The 19560-nt window shown below is 39.3% G+C and overlaps 1 protein-coding gene across 50 annotated transcripts in view; it reads left to right on the forward strand.

The window, feature by feature from the left end:
* Ank2 (ankyrin 2) overlaps positions 1-19560 on the forward strand; it is a 557097-nt gene that overhangs the window by 475205 nt on the left and 62332 nt on the right. For all 50 annotated transcript variants that reach the window (XM_040751830.1, XM_040751836.1, XM_040751829.1 and 47 more), the window contains 3 exons: positions 1871-1969; positions 2864-2962; positions 16312-16384. In XM_040751830.1, coding sequence (XP_040607764.1) covers positions 1871-1969; positions 2864-2962; positions 16312-16384 — 271 coding nt within the window. The remainder of the gene's footprint in view (positions 1-1870; positions 1970-2863; positions 2963-16311; positions 16385-19560) is intronic.

Here is a 19560-nt window from a genome sequence, read left to right on the forward strand (position 1 = left end):
AAGTAATAGACCCGCTCAATCTTCTGGCGACTATTCGCACTCATCACAAGTTCAGGTAAAGGTTATCATACCCGGGTGATTTTCTAGACAATAGGAGTCAGTCAATGAGAATTCCATACAATATATTCTATAGTGGGGCCAGACTGCTAATTAACCATGACTAAATTAGTATGATTTATGTAGGTAATCTATCTTTTAATCTATATTAACATATATTAGTTTAGTATATGGAATATTATTTATATACTAAAGTATTAAGCACATGGCATATGACTAGTGAATGTTTGAGTGATAATGAAGAAGCAAGATAAATTCATTTGGCTTAATATTATAAATAAAATGGAAAGGAAGAATTTTTAGGAAAATAATTATCATTTACTTTCTCCTTCTTAAATGTCCATGGATTGCCTGATTTGAGAGCAGGGTCTTATAATAACTGCAGGGTTCTAAGAGTCTTTTCAAATGGACTGCATTTTTAGGGAATTGGGCTTATTTTATTGTAGGGAATCTATGGCAGTGGTCAGAATCCTAACATGACAGAGTCAGGGACACCTGAACAGAAAGACATTCATACGTGATGGCATTCCCCAACACAGAAAGGCTTTTGTGACTGTATAGAAGGGTGTCTTCTGACACTCGTGAATATAATCAGATATTTTTATCAAAATAACCAAATATGCATGTTGGCCACTCTGACACTGCATGAAATGTACACATGTGTGCATATTCTTTTCAACATGATGTATATACATATACACCACCTAGAAGCTACAGCTAGATTCAATAGGCTCTGATACTGATAATTTTTTTTTTGCAGACAATTGTAAAGTAGCCACTGGTTTCCATGATCTTCTGCATAGAAACTAAACCTAGAGTGATTGTGGAGAAATTGGTTAACCCTGTTATTTTCAGTTTCATCATTTCTGAAATGGGGAGAAACATAATTATTTATGAATCATTTGTTCACTATTCATTTAGTCAAGTATTAATCACAAAATACCTTTTTGATACAAAGCACTGGGAGCCATTTCAGAGTGACGATGAAGATTAAAAGAGACAACACTCTAAGGTTCAGTATCTGGCACAAAATGAATGCCCGGGGAATGACTCCCGTTCCAATATCAAGGATTCCAGGAAAAGTCTTGAGTTAGTACGAATAAACAGCTAATTAGTGCCACCCCTGCCTAGTACAGTTCTGCACAAGACTGGCCTCAAACTAATCCTAACACAATTTCTTGCAAGTCAAGGGCATTCATCTCCATCATAGTTTTCATCACACTGCCAAAATTCTAGTTTTTAAAGACATATTTTATTGGGGCAGGGCATTGGGCTTCTAATGAAGTTTTCTATTCTAAAGTTTATACATGCAATCTTCTTGAACCAAGGCCATCTCCTGAGTTAAATAGGAGATTAAATTCTCTTTCATTGTCATAGATCTTCTAAAGCTAACTTCAAGGGTTGTTAAAGATGGCCATGACTAGTAGCGACCCGTGACCCTTGGCTGCCTTCAGTTAAACACCAATTTGCTCTTCATCTTTCCTAAGGAAATATATCACAGCTCTATCTTTCTTTCCCATTTTTAATCTTCTCTCTGTTTAAGCACTTTAAATGTCAATTGGTTAAAATATAATAACAGTTATAAATTGAGTCTGTTTATCGTATTGTTTCATAATCCAGTCTCTTCTTGTTTAGACCACCATAAGGTGTGAGGGAGTGTTTGTTGCTGAGAAATGGGTTGCTGGGAAAATCGTGCTCCAAATAAACAATGAGGTGCTTGATGGATTTGCTGTAGCTAAGACAAGTGAACTAAAACTGAAGGCTAACCTAATTTTCTCCTCCCTCCGCAAATCGCTGCTGTCATGATCCACAGAATGGCTACACACCTCTGCACCAAGCTGCCCAACAGGGCCACACACACATCATTAATGTCCTGCTCCAGCACGGGGCCAAGCCAAATGCCACCACTGCGGTAAGGAGGCCTGTGGCCTTTCCCTGTCCTTCCCTGCTGTCCTGTTTGTTGTCTGAGATCAAGTGTGATACATCCTCCTTAACCAAACTCCCAGACAGTGGAAAGCCCCAGATTTCTGGAAAAAGCTTTCTAGAAGTCTGTGATTTCTGGGGAGTGCTTGCCGGGAAGGAAGTCAGTTGGGTCTCTAGGGAGTGGGGCCCTCCACTTGGGCTGCTGGAAGGGCTTTGCTTACAGCTGGCTCTCAGATGTGAGCACATAAGCACCCCTCCCTCCCTATCTTCTTAAGGGAGCCCAGTTTCTGAGTGCTGGCTTAGAACTGCCTCGCTGGGACGTGGAGCCATTGAAATGTAAACTAAGCGGTGTAATTAAACAAACGGGGTCCCCAGTGGCCTGGCTGGAGGCGGCTGGAATTGCTGGCTTGTGTAGTTCTTGCAGTACTGGAGCTCCTGCAGAGCAGAAGCTAAATCTGTCACTAGGTCCCTATGGTAACATCTTACCTGCAGCAGATGGCCTGACCCTTGGTAGGCAGTAAGTGTAGCAGATTCTCCCTAGTAGTTTTGGCAGACATCATCCTCAGTGAGTTCCAGAGGTGGCTTTAGAAGGCCGGAGCAGCATTTGGAGCTGCTTGACAACCTCAGGGTTAAAGCATCAAGTGCTTCTTATTCAAAAGAGCAGGCAGATGCAAGCTTGTTGTGTTACCATGGTGACCTGGGCTATAGTCTAAAGAAGTTACAAAGACAGATTTAGATGTAATGGTAAAAACTAGTGATTTTCCCGAGCTGTGCCTTGTTTTGGAAGGAAGTGCTGGCTCATGCCGAGCCCCGGGTGAGCTCATTGGCTCACAAGGAGTCCTCCCTAGCATTTCTCACTCTTTCCCTCTTTCTCTCTCTTCAGAATGGTAACACAGCCCTGGCGATTGCTAAGCGGCTGGGCTACATCTCTGTGGTTGACACCCTGAAGGTTGTGACTGAGGAGGTCACCACCACCACCACGGTGAGTACTGATTACTGCCCTGCTCTCATCTTGTTTTCCGGCCACATACTTTTCGCTTAGTGTTTGCAGCTTCCGTGAAGTTCTTTTCCTGAATGCCTTGTAGAATAGACTCAGGAATATGCAGCTATGAATGTGTTTACCAATGGATACAGGGTTTCTGTCTTTAACTCAATATAATTCCAAATAAAATATATGAATGCAGCCTTATAGCTATAGAAAAGTACCTTTACCCTGTGAGTGTCTTTTCTGGCTCCCCTGACTCTTTTCTCTAGTTTTGTGTGACACCTACTGCTGCCAGAAAGGTACCACATTCTGCAGCCAACCTGAACTTGGCCTAGAGGTCAGGCAGCTTGTCAAAAGAGCCCCTGGCTAGGTCAAACGGACTTCTACAGACAAGAAAGCATCCTGAAATTTCTTCTTTCCCTTCTTATGTCTGATGATTTTTTTAGAATAAAAAGAAAATTGCAGGGGTTCAGTGTATGCCTAAAATCCTTTATTCCCACTGCTTTGAAATGCCTACTGATTCTTGAGGAGAGACCAGTGACAGTTGTTGGTCTTTGCCAGAGGAGGTCCCAAGAGCAAACCCTGACAGAGGCATTGTAATCTCTGCAGAGGCTGCAGGGAGGAGATTTTAAACTTTAATTTAAGCACGAGTTCTCTGAACAGTGGCCTTTTTATATTTATCTTTGTAAAGTAGAGAAACAACAAAACCTGAGATATTCTATGGAAACAATAAACCACAAACCAACAAATAAAGTACTCGGAGTAAGGTAGGTTCTGGTGAATTCTCCCAAGCTAGAACTGCTGTTAGATGCAGTGTTTGGGAACACTTGATTCTTTCAATAGAGGGGAAGGAAAGGGAAAGGGAAGGAATTTTGTTTCCTGGGCTAATGGAAAGTCCCTGTTGACAGCCATTGAGGTAGAGGGGATGCAGTTGATGTGATGTGCAGTTTTAAATAGAGTGGAGTATGAATAATTAATGAGCCGCACAATATCGACTGCACTTTTCCATGGGAGCCAGCTGCACCGCTCAGTTTTCAAGCAGAACCATCTCCTTTAGCCAGTACGCACGGTAGATTTAAAGATATAAAGTATGGATTTGATAATTTATATATGAGAAGAGGTCTTGTCAATGTTTAGCACCCTATTTACAGGTCATTATATAAGGTCATGGCCTTTTTTTAAAAAAAAGTAAAATTATATTCTATTTCATCATTTTGAATCAATTCACGAAAAGTGCCCATGTGTCTGCAATGTCTTGTGATATGACGGTATGTGATTCCATTATGTGTTACTCAAAGGAAGATAAATGTATCCATCCCATCAAACCTTCATTTCCTTGTGGCTAGACTATGTAAAATCTTCCTGTATGGCTGAATCTTCATTACTTTAAAAAGTAGTTTTTCTTTTTTTGTGTGTGTGTAGCAGGAAAGTCTTCATATGAAGGCCTACACAGCTATGTCACCTCAGGATAGCACGTACATCACAAAGAAATGAAGACTTTAGTGACAAGATTGACTGTGAGCATGTGTGTTGTCAATCTTGGGTTTTGTTGACTTTAATACTTTTTCCACACTGGGAATCATGGATCTGTATTTTTACTGAATTGCCACTAGATGGCATGCTTGTGGATCCTTTCTTCTCCGGGCCCTACTTCCTCCAGTTCATTTTGTTAAGTAACAATTCTTTACTGAAGGAAAGACATGTGGGGCCTCTGTGCTACACGCTAAAGAGCATCAGTGGTCCAAAGAGAGTTATGACCCAGAAGAAATCACATTCTTTTTTTTTGTACATCAGTAGCATTACAAAACTTACACATCTCATTTCTAAGATTTCCAGTGTATAAATACAAATTCGAGCAAATGATTGTAAACACACAGATCTGTATTTTAAAAATAGAGGCAACTAACACTTCTTAATTTATTTCTGGACATTCTAATTACTAGGCTGGGAAATGGTTCAGTGGCTGACACATTTGCAAGGCAAGTGTGGGGTCCTAAGTTTGGACACCTGAAACCACGGGATGGTGATAATGCACATTTGTAATTGTGGTCCTCCTGTGGTAAGGTGGGAGGTACAGGCAAGAGAATTCCCAGAAGCTGGAGGGCCAGCTAGCATGGACTTCACAGCAGCAAAAATGATATCCTATCTCAAAACAAGGTGGAGAGTGACAACCCTAGGCTGTGCTTCAACCTTCACGAACTTACGGCTAGCCATGTGTATTGTCCATTCACACAGGTGAAACACACACACACACACATACACGCGCACACACATACACACACACACAGGCACACGCATATACACACACAGAGGCACACACACACACATACACAGAGGCACACAGGCACACACACAGAGGCACACAGGCACACACACACAGGCACACACATACACACACACAGGCACACACACATACAGGCACACACACACAGGCACACACACACAGGCACACACACATACACAGGCACACAGGCACACACATGCACACACACGGACACACACACACAGGCACACACACACAGGCACACACACACACGCTGCTTTTTTAAAATAAATATATCCTATTTACCACCTCTAAGTAAGCTGGGAGAAACTTGTCAGAAACCAGATATACAGGGAGGGTATGGAAGATCTTATCCCTGACAGCTCTAATTTACAAGGCAACTGTTTTAGAACATTTTATCAATCTTTGTTTTTAAATTATTTATATTTCATTGTATTTTATTACTATATGGTTATTTATGTTCATTTTAAAGCAGAACATTATTTGAAAAAAATGACCATATTTAGAATTCAAATTTCTAGGTGAAAAATCTGATAAACCAAAAATAACACATGGAATGTCACATTTCGGCTAGAGTGTGTCATTCACAGTAAATTAACCACTACCCTCCACAATTCCCTTTATACACAGGGGTAGTTTAGTGGTGTCATGGGTTGTTGTTGTTTTGTTTATATTTTGCTTGCATTTATCTATGCCAGATGCTCACAGAGGGTTTCAGACCCCCTGGAGCTAGAGTTACAGACAGCTGTTGGTCATTATGTGGGTGCTGGGAATTGGACCCAGATACTCTAGAAGAGCAGCCAGTGTTCTTAACCACTGGACCATCTCTCTATCTCAATGGCTACATGTTTTGATTTTGCTTTATCTTTATTTTCTGGTTCTCCTAATTGGCTCCTGATAGAGTTGTGAGTTTGTTTTGAGACATGGAATTTGGGACTAAAAAGAATGGCTGCATTCTCTTCCGGTGTGGAAGTTTTCATGCAGTGTGCTTCTCTTTGGGAAGTGATGTTCAGTCATTCCTTCCCCTATGTTTTCTTTTCTCCATAGGGTGCTATTTGTGGTATCTCAAATAATTAACAAAGTGGTAGCTTTGGAGGACACATCTGGAATTCAGTTTAAACTGCTAGATGGCAAAGTCCATTTTCTTTGTTTAAAATATAACTATTTTATTTAAATTAGAAACAAGTTAGCTTCACATGTCAATCCCATCTCCCTCTGCCTCTCCTCCTCCCTTGCCTCTCCACCAGCCCCCCCAGCCCCCACCCCATCCCCATACCATTCCCCAGGGAGGGTGAGGCCCTCCATGGGGGATCTCCAGAGTCTGTCATTTCATCCAGGGCAGGGCCTAGGCCCTCCCCCATGTGTCCAGGCTGAGAGAACATCCCTCTATGTGGAAACGGCTCCCAAAGTTCATTCATACACCATGGTAAATATTGATCTACTACCCAAGACCCCAGAGATTACTGAGGCCTCCTCACTGACACCACATTCAGGGGGTCTGGATCAGTCCAATGCTGGCTACTCAGCCATCAGTCTGGGGTCCAAGAGCTCCCCCCTTGTCAGGTCAGCTGTCTCTGTGGGTTTCACCAGCACGGTCTTGACCCCTTTGCTCATCACTCCTCCCTCTCTGTCACTGGGTTCTAGGAGTTCAGTTCAGTGTTTAGCTGTGGGTATCTGCCTCTGCTTCCATCAGTCACTGAATGAAGGTTTGGCAGTGGGACTGTAGGCTGGCACTCTCATGATCCATGTCTAAAATCCATGTATAAGTGAGTACATACTGTGTTTGTCTTTTTGTGACTGGGTTACCTCACTCAGGATGGTTTCTTCTAATGCCATCCATTTGCCTACAAATTTCAAGATTCCATTTTTTTTTACACTGAGTAGCACTCCATTGTATAAGTGTACCACATTTTCTCTATCCACTCTTCAGTTGAGGGGCATCTAGGTTGCTTCCTGGATCTGGCTATTACAAATAATGCTGCTATGAACATAGTAGAATAGACGTCCTTGTTGTATGAATGTGCATCTATTGTGTATATGCCTAAGAGTGGAATTGCTGGGTCTTGTGGTAGGCTGAATCCCATTTTCCTGAGGAATCTCCATACTGATTTCCAAAGTGGCTGTAAAAGTTGGCACTCCCACCAGCAGTGGAGAAGTGTTCCCCTTTCTCCACCTCCTCTCCAGCATAAACTGTCATTGGTGTTTTTGATTTTAGCCATTCTGACAGGAGAAAGATGATATCCAGAGTTGTTTGGATTTACATTTCCCTGATGGCAAAGGATGTTGAACACTTTTTCAAGTGTCTCTTAGCCATTTTAGACTCCTCTATTGAGAATTTTCTATTTAGTTCTGTAGCCCACTGTTTAATTGTATCCTTTGGTGTTTTGGAGACTTGCTTCTTGAGTTCTTTGTAAATTTTGGAGATCAGCCCTCTGTCAGATGTGGGGTTAGTGAATGTCTTTTCCCAGTCTGTGGGCTGCCTTTTTGTCTTATTGACTGTATCCTTTGCCTTACAGAAGCTTCTCAGTTTCAGGAGGTCCCATTTATTAATTGTCGATCTCACTGTCTGTGCTACTAGTATTATGTTCAGGAAGCAGTCTCCTGTACCAATTCATTCAAGAGTACAACCCACTTTCTCTTCTAAGAGGTTCAGTGTGGCTGGATTTATGTTGAGTTCTTTGATCCACTTGGACTTAAGTTTTGTGCATGGTGATAGACATGCATCTATCTGTAGTCTTCTACATGCCAGCATCCAGCTATGCCAGCACCATTTGTTGAAGATGTTTTTTCTTCCATTGTGTAATTTTAGCTTCTTTGTCAAAGATTAGGTGTTTGTACATGTATAGGTTAATATCAGGGTTTTCAATTCGATTCATTGGTCTACCTGTCTATTTTTGTGCCAACACCAAGCTGTTTTCAGGACTATAGCTCTGTAATAGAGCTTGAAGTCAGGGATGGTGATGCCTCCGGACGTTGCTTTGTTGAACCCACTTTCTTAGTCATGCCAATGTAGTTAATCTTGGTTTTGCTGAAAAGTGGCTTAACCAGAAATTTGTGAAAGAACAATTCTAGTTTTCAACAAAAAATACCACACAAAAAATATACTTTATTGATTTCAGTGGGTATGTCCTATACAATGTTATTTTCTAAAGTTTACTGATCAACCAAAGCAAAAGCCAAACAAATAAAAGCCAGTACTATGGTGATAGCAAGCAGTGCAAGGCATTTTATAATGCGGCAAAGGGAATAATTGTCACATGATGAGGTTTATCATTAAATGCAGCCATTGAATTACAGCTACACAAGTGACGATTCATTTCCCATCCATTGCATTGATAGGGTGTGCTACTTGCGCAGTCGTGTGAGTTCTCTTGAAGAAAAGAAACTTCTTTCCCAAGTTCTTTATCCCAAAGCATGAATGGAGGTATTGTGAAGGAGCAGATCGAGGCAGCGGATAGTGAGGGAGAGGCTGGTGCGGCCGAGATTGCCCAGGAACTGTGGAATCATGCTTGTTTCTTTAACCTTGGCTTTTCTAACTTGACACTGAGAGGTGCAGCAGGGGAGGCTAGACAGTTCAGCATTGTCTTAGAGTGAAGTCTCTGTGTTTGCCAGAATGACATCAGAGAGCTGGGAGAATATTCCCAACAGTAACAGCCTATAGCTGTAGTTTCCTAAGATTGGAAAAACTATGAAAAATGACTCATTCTTCTACCTATCAATCTGCTATCATCAGCTAATTTTTATTATTGGTGTAATTTTAATGTAATGTATTATATAGTGAATAATGATTGCTAAGAACATAATTTACTTAACAAATTACCCAGAATTACCATGCATAGATCATATCAGATATGTTATACTTTACTCATTGGAAGTTTTTTTTAAGTCATATGGAAAATGTAAATTCTGAGTCCTTAATTTGGTTTGATACCATGTCTGTTAAAGGAATCATCAACATGAAAATGCTATGAATACAGATAATTTCATTTGACACTGTCTGGCCATCATTTCTTTCTGTGAATATAGTTCCACGATCAGATGCCTAAATTTTCATCTTTGCACAAGCACCATCAATATTCACTATGTGTGTATGTGCTTTATAACATGTAGTTACACCTTACTGGGGTTGAAGAGATGGCCTAATGGTTAGTACTTACTACCCACCTGGCAGTTCCTAACTGCCTATAGCCCCAGTTATAATGGAACCTGCTTTTTGCCTACATAGGCCCCAGGCATGTATGTGATGTGAATATGTACATGAAGGCAAACACTCATAACACATTATAAACAAACTTTTTAAAAAGTTTCATGTAACATTTATGCATTCTGTGTGATTTCTTAAAGAAACATATGATGTACAGACCCTCAACCTTTTCATATATATAGATTTTCAAACCATTTATAATTGTCTCGCCCACACCTAATTGGATAGGAGTTATATGGGGGGAGGACAGATTGTTGTTGAAACTTCCTAGAGTACTTACCTTTGTCTTTACAGAAAAACAGAAACAATTACACATTTAAAGGTTTATCTAGTTACAAAAGTTATATTGGCAAATATGATTGGCATAAAAAAATGAAAACAAATGTAGCCTGCAAGAGACCTAATGACAGCCAAAGGATGAGGGTGTAGGGAGGTGACATGATGGCCAAGATCATTGGCTGTGCTGTGATGGCTTGAGAAGCGTGTGAATAAAGGGAGTGATTGGCTGGGGTGTGTGTGACTAAGTGAGGTCAGTTAAGCATACAGTCCCCCCCCCACATGGGGAAAACCAGATATTATCCACTATTTACAAAACATCGTGATAAAAGCTTATATTTAATTTTCAATGCTTTCCCATATCGTGATGAATAACTCATCGTCTGACTTATATTTAATTTTCTATGCTTTCCCATATCATGATAAATGACTCATCGTCTGACTTAATTATATCTCATTAACCTTGTGCATTGCATAGCATATTCTTTATTTTAACTTTTAAAGTAGTTTCCGATCTTGACCATGACATCTTAGGTTCTACAGAAGAAAAGAAGAACATGCACATTGAATTATAGCTTAGTTCTCCATATATTGTTGAAATGCAGTTGTTCAAAACATTGTTTCAGTAACCAAACATCTTAACGTTCTTTCATTTAAAAAATGTATATTATTTCTAATCGTATCCCTCACGAGTAGGAAGATCCGTTTGTTATGCATTTACTGATGCCCCATGTAGGTAGGGCATGTATGTGAGAGGCACCTACTCTGCTTCAGGTTCTGTGGTAACACTCTACTTCTGGAACGGCTCCCAGTCCTCTCGGGAGGTAGATAAATTGATGAGCTATACACAGTTGTGTGCAATATATGTAACAGAGTCAAATAAATAAATTTATTGTTGGAACATCAGGAAGTATTTCTCTGTGGAAATCACATCTGATAGTCCAAGGAAAAGTTTTTGATAGAGAAAGGAACATGCATAAAATCTCCACAGCACAAGAGGCAGGGCCCATGCGACAGTGGAACAAACCATCAAGCATGGGGTTAGCTGGATATGAGGCCTTCATGCCTGTCCCTGTTTGCTACTTCACTATAGGTCTTCTGAGCCACTTTATTTAATTTTGTTCTGAAAACAAGCAAAGCAAGCCCATTAAAGAAAGACTTGTGCATTGCCATGTTGTGACTGAATCAATCTAATTGCTCTTAGCACAAATCTATTATAGCCATTTGTAGCTACTTGGCATCTGTGGAAGGTCTCTTCTGCTTTGTGAAAGTATCTGTAATAGTCATTGCACTCACCGAAACAAGTCTTTATTGTTAAAGAAGCTTTTTCCTTGAGAGGAGCCTTCCCGCCCGCCTGGTTCCAGATCCTCATCAGTCCCAAATAAACACACAGGAGGCTATATTAATTATGAAGCTGTTGGCCTTGCTTGTTTCTTCCTGGCTAGCTCTGCTTTAAGCAATTACCCCATAATTGTTAATCTAAGTATGTTTCTTACCGGAGAGGTTTCCGGGCTTCCTACCCCAATGGCGTTACATCTCGACTCTCTGTGTTTCTCCTTCCCAGAATCCTCCTGGACTCCTAGCCCCACCTATCTAGATTCCTATTGGCCAGCAGTAATTTATTAACATATACACAGGACTTCCCCAACATCTCCTCTTTCCTGTTTAAACAAAAAGAAAGGTCTTAACTTTAACATAGTCAAATTGTATATGACAGAACAGTTATCAAGTAAGAACACAGTTACAACATTTTGTCTATTAACATTTAGCAAGATCTAAAGAAAATATCATCCATCCCATCCTTGTGAGTCCAAAGTCCTATATGTAGCTTATCTTTTATCATAACTAAGGAAAACTATAATTATAACTATCTGTCTTCAACTCCATCAAAGACCACAGAAGGATAATATATAAACACTAGGATTGACAGAGACATCTTACTGCCTGGACAGTCACCCAAAGTTCCTCTGTAACATTGGGGAATCCATCTTCAGCCCATAGGCCACAATGTGTCCAGAAGATTTCTCAGCAAAGCAGGAAATTTCAAACTGTCCATCTGCATTGGCCGTCTGTCAGTCATTCTTCTTTGTCCTGCAGAATGTCTCCTAGACTCTTCCATGAAGCAGGAACCCTGTAAGACTGAGTTCAGCAGTCACTTTCCTGTGAGCCCTGCATGTCCAGATTATACAACAACAGTCAAGCAGTACAGGCAAGAGCAGTTTCTTGCCCAAATGGCTAATCTTGCCATGTTGAAAGCAAACTCCATACCAAGTTTCTTCGATGCCCATCTTCCTCTCAGACGTAATTGGTGCTGCCAGGAGCAGACATTTCTCATTGTCAAGAAAAACCCTAAACCATTTTAAATGCCATTTTCTGAAGGTCTTTGAAAGGTTTGAAGACTGCTTATCTATCTCAAATGTATTTCTGTATATCTAGAAAACCTAACTTACCTAACTATATGTTCTATTATAAGTAACTATCTATAGTCTGTATTCAATTATGCATTATGTTTTAAAAGATCAGTATAAGCACAATACTTAATCAAGAGGAGATATATAAGCATCACAAAATTGACCTTGAATTTGTATCAATAAATGAAAAACAATACCCATACCATAATTCCCCTTTTTACCATTAAAAGGAGATTGGCTGTGATCATTAACCAATTATAAACAACCCCATTTAAATGAAAACAAAGATTTATAAACAAGATGGGAATTAGGACGTCGCTCATTCCAAACTGCTTGCTGCTGGAAGGGGGCGCTGTTCATACCATGGGGATCATGACAAAACTCAGAAACCTGTGTAAGTCCGTATTTTCAGGGTCTGTAAAACTGCATCATCTTAGCTGTTTCAATTGTTGGAACACCTGGTCCACTGCTTCTGGGGGTCTTGGTTCGTCAAACCACAGAAGTCTGGAAGGAATCCTCAGCTTTTCATTTTCTGTGGAAACATAAGCAAAATCTCCTTTCCCAAGTAACATATCCTTATACTTAAATTTTGAAGTCAAGGCATTTTTAAAAGATAGAAGTTGGATTAATTTAGCAGCATTTATAATCAAGTGTACTTTAGTAGCAGTTCCTTCCTGAGCAAGCAAAAAACTGAAAAACACAATTGCGTACAGTATCCAGACTCTCTGTGTATTTTCCATCTTTACATGGCTTATTTATTTATCTATTATTACTTTATTTATTTTACTTTTATTTATTTTTCTTTGAGACAGGATTTCTCTTTGGAAATCCGCCTGCCTCTGCCTCTGGAGTAAATCTTACCGGCGTGCGCCACCACAACGCCGGCTTTTGTATTTATATACCACTTTGTCATTTCATTTTCTCTCTCAATCTCACATATATTTTTAAACACACTGTAAACCTTTAGAGGTTTTGTTCATCCAAGTCTGACTTTACTGTAAATATGTTTTTCTGGCCACGTGTCTTATCTGTAAAACCGCGGCTGTTTTAAACTGCCGGTTTTTCCGTCAAGATGGCGGGCGTAAGCATGATTCCAGCTTACCGCCTCAGTCCATGCTGACCTCCAGCAAAAGCTGTCACTTCCAGCTGTACGTACACACCTTTCAATCGTTAGCAGAGTCTCTTAAAACAACCTTGCTTTTTTTTTTTCTTTTTATGCCGAGTCAGGAAGACTCCAGTAAGCGAGCCGCGTGAATCTCGTCTTGTCGATAGCAAAACAGAGCACACCTGAGAAAAATGCTGCTACCAAAGTCTGTGCTTCTCTCTGTTCTTCTGTTTCTAAAATTCCTTTAAAGCTTTTGTCATTCTGCGTGGAAATTCATCATCCCACTCCTGACACCATTTTGTTAAAGAAGCTTTTTCCTTGAGAGGAGCCTTCCCTCGTAACGCCCCCTAGCTATGCCCAAAAGTGGGCATGGCTAGTGACGTAGTTCCGCCTACGTACTTATACGTCTTTATGTCCAGCCGTATACGTCTTTAGTCCTGCCTAAAGTGGGTGTGGTTAGCGGTGTGGTAAACCGCCCTTTTATTACCTCATCTGTATGCGCCTATAGTAAGTCACATGTTTAATTGCGGCATCAGACTTCCTCCTACAATTCCCCTTTTAGTCTAAAAAGGACAACTTGTGTCCATGAACAAAATGTATCAAACATCTATTCTATCTACCTAAACTTATCTGAAAGAAACACCCAAATATGAACACCTCCTTCCAATCCCATCTCTAAAAATAATTGAAAACTAACACTAACAGGTGTAAACTATCTTATAATATCAATAGTAGGGAAAGGGGGCGTGGAATTCTCAAAACTACTTCCTGCTGAGATGGGACGATGATAATCTCATGGGGACCTGTGAAAAGAAAATGTTAGTATAACAAAATCTCAGTAGATCAGACAGTCTCAGTATGGCAGGAGATGCTTGATTGAAGTTCCTGACTGGGGTTCTAGTGTTGATTGAAGCTCTTATCTTGAAGCTCTGGCCAGATTGTAGAAGATGTGCTGTTTCAGTTTCTTGGTCCGGAGTTGTGTAGAGTGATGTAGTTTCAAGCCGAGTCAGGAAGACTCCGGTAAGCGAGCCGTGTGAATCTCGGCTTGTCGATAGCAAAACAGAGCACACCTGAGAAAAATGCTGCTACCAAAGTCTGTGCTTCTCTCTGTTCTTCTGTTTCTAAAATTCCTTTAAAGCTTTTGTCATTCTGCGTGGAAATTCATCATCCCACTCCTGACACCATTTTGTTAAAGAAGCTTTTTCCTTGAGAGGAGCCTGCCCGCCCGCCTGGTTCCAGATCTGCATCACTTTATTATCTGTAAAGCAAAGTGCAGAAGTCTAGACAATGTACTCATGGTGTTTTGGGATTTTGGTTGAAGATTTACCTCTTATGTCAAAAGTTCAGTCTTTTAATGTTCCCACAACTGCCAACTGGTACACTAAATACACTTTAAATGTAGAAACTAGAGCTGTATATTTGAGACTCAATCAGCTTTAGGTAATATTTAAAGCTGTGAGGCTTCTTTGTACATGTGTTTCAGTTTTTAGACTGATACAATGGTACATATTTATGGTGGGCAGTGTGATGATTTGAGATGCATATACATTGTGAAAATAACTAAATGAACTAATTAGGTCACCGCTACTTCATGCATTTTTTTTGTTTGTGGGTGGATCTGATGAGTGTACCTAGCTTCTCCTAGAAAATTTCACATATGCGGGGACTAGGGATGTAGCTCAGTTAATACAGAGCTTCCTTAGCATGCACAGGACCCTGGGCTCAACCCCCAGTACCTCTTAAACAATCTATGGTGGTGCACACCTGGAATCCAGGCACTTGGGAGGTGAAGACAGTAGGCTGAAGTACAGGGTTATCCTTGCACATAGCAAGTTTGTGAGTTTGAGTTTGAGGCCAGCCTGGGGCACATGACACTGTCTCAAAAATAACAGAGAAAAGAAAATGTCAAGTGTACAGTCCACTGTGATATTGTATGGTCATCGTGATGACACATATTTATTGCACTTCATTCCCCTTTGACTGACATTGTGTAACCATTGAGAACCAGCCCATACCCCCCTTGCCTGGCTCAGCCCCTAGTAACTGCGCTTCTATGGTTTGTTTATGTGATTTGGACTTTTAAACAGTTTCACAGATTAGTGAAGTCATGTGACATTTGTGTCTGTCTTTTTCGCATTTTGAAAATCACCATGGTGTGTTTGGGTTATAATTTTCATGCCATTCCATGCTGCACAAGTGACTCAAAAAGTTGAGGAGCTTCATTCCCAAGATGAATATAATTTTCAACTACAACCATTCCAGCCGATGTTTACTGAGTCCTATCCTACTCCAAGGACTTTTCTCAGAGCTCTCATATTTACATCCATAACCATTTTATGAGACATTTGTTTGTGGTGTTTCAACAAGGAAACTGAGGCATAGCTAGGTTCAAGGATTTGCGGAGGCCTTGCAGCTGAATCTAGAACTGCAAGCTATGCAGCCGGATGAGCCTGGTCTCTCAACTTTTTATATTCTATCAGGAATGAAATCATTGGATGTGGCCACTCGGGAGCACCGGAGAAGGCCAATAAGTAATAAACCAAAGCTGTAGACTGTGAATACTACAAAGATGACTAATTCTCTACTGCTGGTCCTCTAACCCCTGGCCACACATATCATGTATAATTTATATGACCTATATTATTTACAGCATCTTTTTGATGGCTTTGTTTTTAATACATTGCAAAGTTATTACTTCATTGTAAAGTTTTGTTTTCTGGAAACATCACTTAGTTCATGTTAAAGACGTCTTGAAGACATTAGTTTGCTTTTTCAATATGACTAATTACTTACGCCATTACCAGAGACTTCATTTTTCAAATGGGAACTAACTATAATGAATTTTCTCTTGAACAATGTTCCCAGAGTCATTTGGTCATTTATCTTCAGAAAGAACAAAGGCGTTTTCATGAAAGAAAGTAACTTTCCAAAACTTCCGCGTGGATAAGATAGGATGGTTGGGGTCTGAAGACTTGCTGTTGCTGTAGATTGGCACCTCTGGAACTTCATTCATGTTTTGTTTGATTTGATTTTTAGCTTTGCAATGAATGCTTTTTGTCTTTGCAGACTATCACGGAAAAACACAAGTTAAATGTTCCTGAAACTATGACAGAGGTGCTTGATGTTTCTGATGAAGAGGGTGAGTCCATGTTTCTGTGCTCTTTGTGACAGCTGTCAATTTCCTACACAAAGAAACCAAAGTTTTCTTAGAGATAAAGGTAGTAGTATAGATGGCAGTATCCTAATATTTAAAACCCAGTCACCAACTGTAGTGTACTATATTTACTCCTGCCATTGAAGAAGTAGGCAGGTCAGGTCTACCAACTTTTTTGCATTGTTATCTTTAATCGCTGATAACTAGTAAGACTAGGAAATGAGAAAGAAACTTCAGATTATCCATGTACTAAAAGAGCTGTCTGATATAATAGTCATTATTAATATACATATTAATTATGCCAACATATTTCATATTCAAATGCCTTTAGAGATTTTAAAACATTCATTAGTGGTATATTAAGAAATCTCTGCTATCTGATTATTCAAGTGTATACAATATATATCAAACTCAGAAGAAAAGAATCTTTGAAAAGGCATAAAAGGACCCCATCACAAAATAGTACATCCCCAACACAAGTAAGTCATTCTTAATGTCAAGAAATATCTGTACTTTCATGACAGTTTTAGAGTTGACTAAAATTATCTAGTCTGGTGGTCCTCAATCCTCCTAATGCTATGACCCATTATTTCAGTTGCTCATGCTGTGGCGACCCTCAACCCTAAAATCACTTCATTCTATTCCATAACAGTAATTTTGCTACTGGTATAAATTGTAGTGTAAATATGTGATAGGCAGAATGTCTGATATGTAATTGACAAAGGAGTTGCAACCCACAGGTTGAGAACTGCTCATTTAAACAGAGTAACGAGCTTCAATAACAAGATCAGTGTGTGAGATTTAAAAATATATTGCCATGTGTATGTACATGAAAAATTCATGCATATCTTTGCAAAATCATTGCCACAAAGGTTATGCTGGATCTGATATTAATAGACTCTATAGAAAAGATTAAACATGTTTTTATGTCCTTTGACATGCAATCTCAAGACAAAGCTTTACATTCTTAAGTCTTATTTGGAACTAGTTTGTTTTGTTATTGGCAATAGGCACTGAGCTCTGTCAGTCTGCATAAGAATTATGACAAGAATGCACAAATGTTGGATCAATGTATGATGATGAGTTATTTTAAAAGCACTGCCAAATGCTGTAATTCTGAATATTTATTATAGCTCTGAGCTGTGTTCTAGTATCTGCCAGCTGAGTTTGAGCATCTGTATATGCACACCATATTTCTGTGGGATTTTATTTTTCAATTTTATTCATATGTTGTGCAGCTCTTAAGCAGTTTGGTGACCACTTTATTGATGGGGAAACGCTTAGTGATTCAGGTACCATTTAAGGGACTCAGAGTGATTGCTTTTCTTTGCTTTTAATTTTTCTCAACTACGCAGAAGCAACATGTTAATCCTTACATCTCTGTGCTTGATACTAATGTTTCTTTTGAAACAGCTTGTGTAATATGTGTAGAATTATGCATGTGTGCATTTGATGTGTGTATTTTATTAACTTGTAAGTTTAAAATCCACAATTTTCTTATTCTGATAATAATTTAGCAACAATTATGGAGTCCAACTAAACAAAATTACCTTATTTGAAGAACCCATATGGATATTTCCCCAGATGAATATCTTTGTTTTTCAGGATAGAGATTTTGAGGAAAAGTAATTTTTTGATATTAATATTAAAATAAGCATGACATATAGGTAACTAATCTATTAGTTCCTCTCTATACCTTCAGCTAAGACTGCTTGAGGTGAATGCACACATTACCCTGCTAAGATGAAGCAAAATATTTTTAATTAGAAGCCAGCTTTGGTAGCATGTGCCTGTAGTTATGACTACTTAGGAGGCAGAAGCAGGATGGTAACTTGAGAGCAAACATTAAAGTCAGCCTGGGTTAGGTATTCTGGCACATACCTTTAGTCCCAATACACAGGTGGCAGAGGCAGGTAGCTCTTTGTGAGTTCAAGGCCAACCTGATCTGCATAGTGAGTTCTATAACAGCTAGGGCTATGCTATGTGGAGAGAATCTGTCTTTAAAAATAAGTCAGCCTTAGCAATGCATTGGAACCCTCTTATAAAAACAAATCTATAATTAGGAATCATAATATGATTGGTGGTTTTTTTTTGTTTTTTGTTTTTTTGTTTTTGTTTGTTTGGTTGGTTGGTTGGTTTTTCAAGACAGGGTTTCTCTGTGGCTTTGGAGGCTGTCCTGGAACTAGCTCTTGTAGACCAGGCTGGTCTCAAACTCACAAAGATCTGCCTGCCTCTGCCTCCTGAGTGCTGGGATTAAAGGCATGTGCCACCAATGCCTGGCGATATAATTGTTTTTAAAAAGATAGTCAAGAGTAGAGGTAAGTTATTATGATTAAGAATTATCTTTAAATACCATTTAGCGAGGGGGAGAACTGAGGGGAGAATATTGTACAGTGTCTAAGTGCACTTGCTCTTTTTACAAAGGACCTAATTGTTCCCAGCACTCATGTCAGGCAGCTCACAAATACTTATAACTCCAGCTCCAGTGGATCCTATGTTATCTTCTGATCTCTGTGGGCAACTATATACACTTATTCCCACACACAAACACAAATAAAAACAAAATAAATATTTTTAAAAGTCATGCAGTGTGAATTTGACATTTAGGGGGAAAAATGAATGTCATAAAACATCTATGTGATATAGTTTCCAGAGATGATGTGGTACCTCTTCATAGGAAGCTTATTACATGAAAATCCAGTATATAAATTAGAAGCATTTGATTTCAAAAAAGATCACTATTTTTTAAAATAATTGGCAAAGGACTTATCACCTAATGCAATTAAAGTGTTTACTGTAGAATTTCTAGAAACTTTATTGGTAAGACTCTCACGTCTGCCCAATATATAAAATGAGATGTAGATATATAACTTTTAAAATAAAAATTGTTAAACAGTGACATATGTCAGTGATAAAAGACTTGGTTTGATAGGAATATTGATTTGAATGAGAGCATCTTGTGATAAGAATAATGTATTATCTTTACTAATAGCTAAACATGTAACAGCATTTTATTGCCAGCAGAGAATTCAAGTATAGTAATTTTAATATAAATGATATATTTGAATTGTGAAAAACGCTTTTTATGCAGAGGGTCAATACAGCATTAGTTGACCTACCCAGCCAACTCTTTAATATTTTGTGCAATTAAATGTTCTCTT

This window comes from Mesocricetus auratus, unplaced genomic scaffold, assembly GCF_017639785.1.
Source record: "Mesocricetus auratus isolate SY011 unplaced genomic scaffold, BCM_Maur_2.0 Super-Scaffold_100009, whole genome shotgun sequence".
In the NCBI taxonomy this organism is placed as follows: Eukaryota; Metazoa; Chordata; class Mammalia; order Rodentia; family Cricetidae; genus Mesocricetus; species Mesocricetus auratus.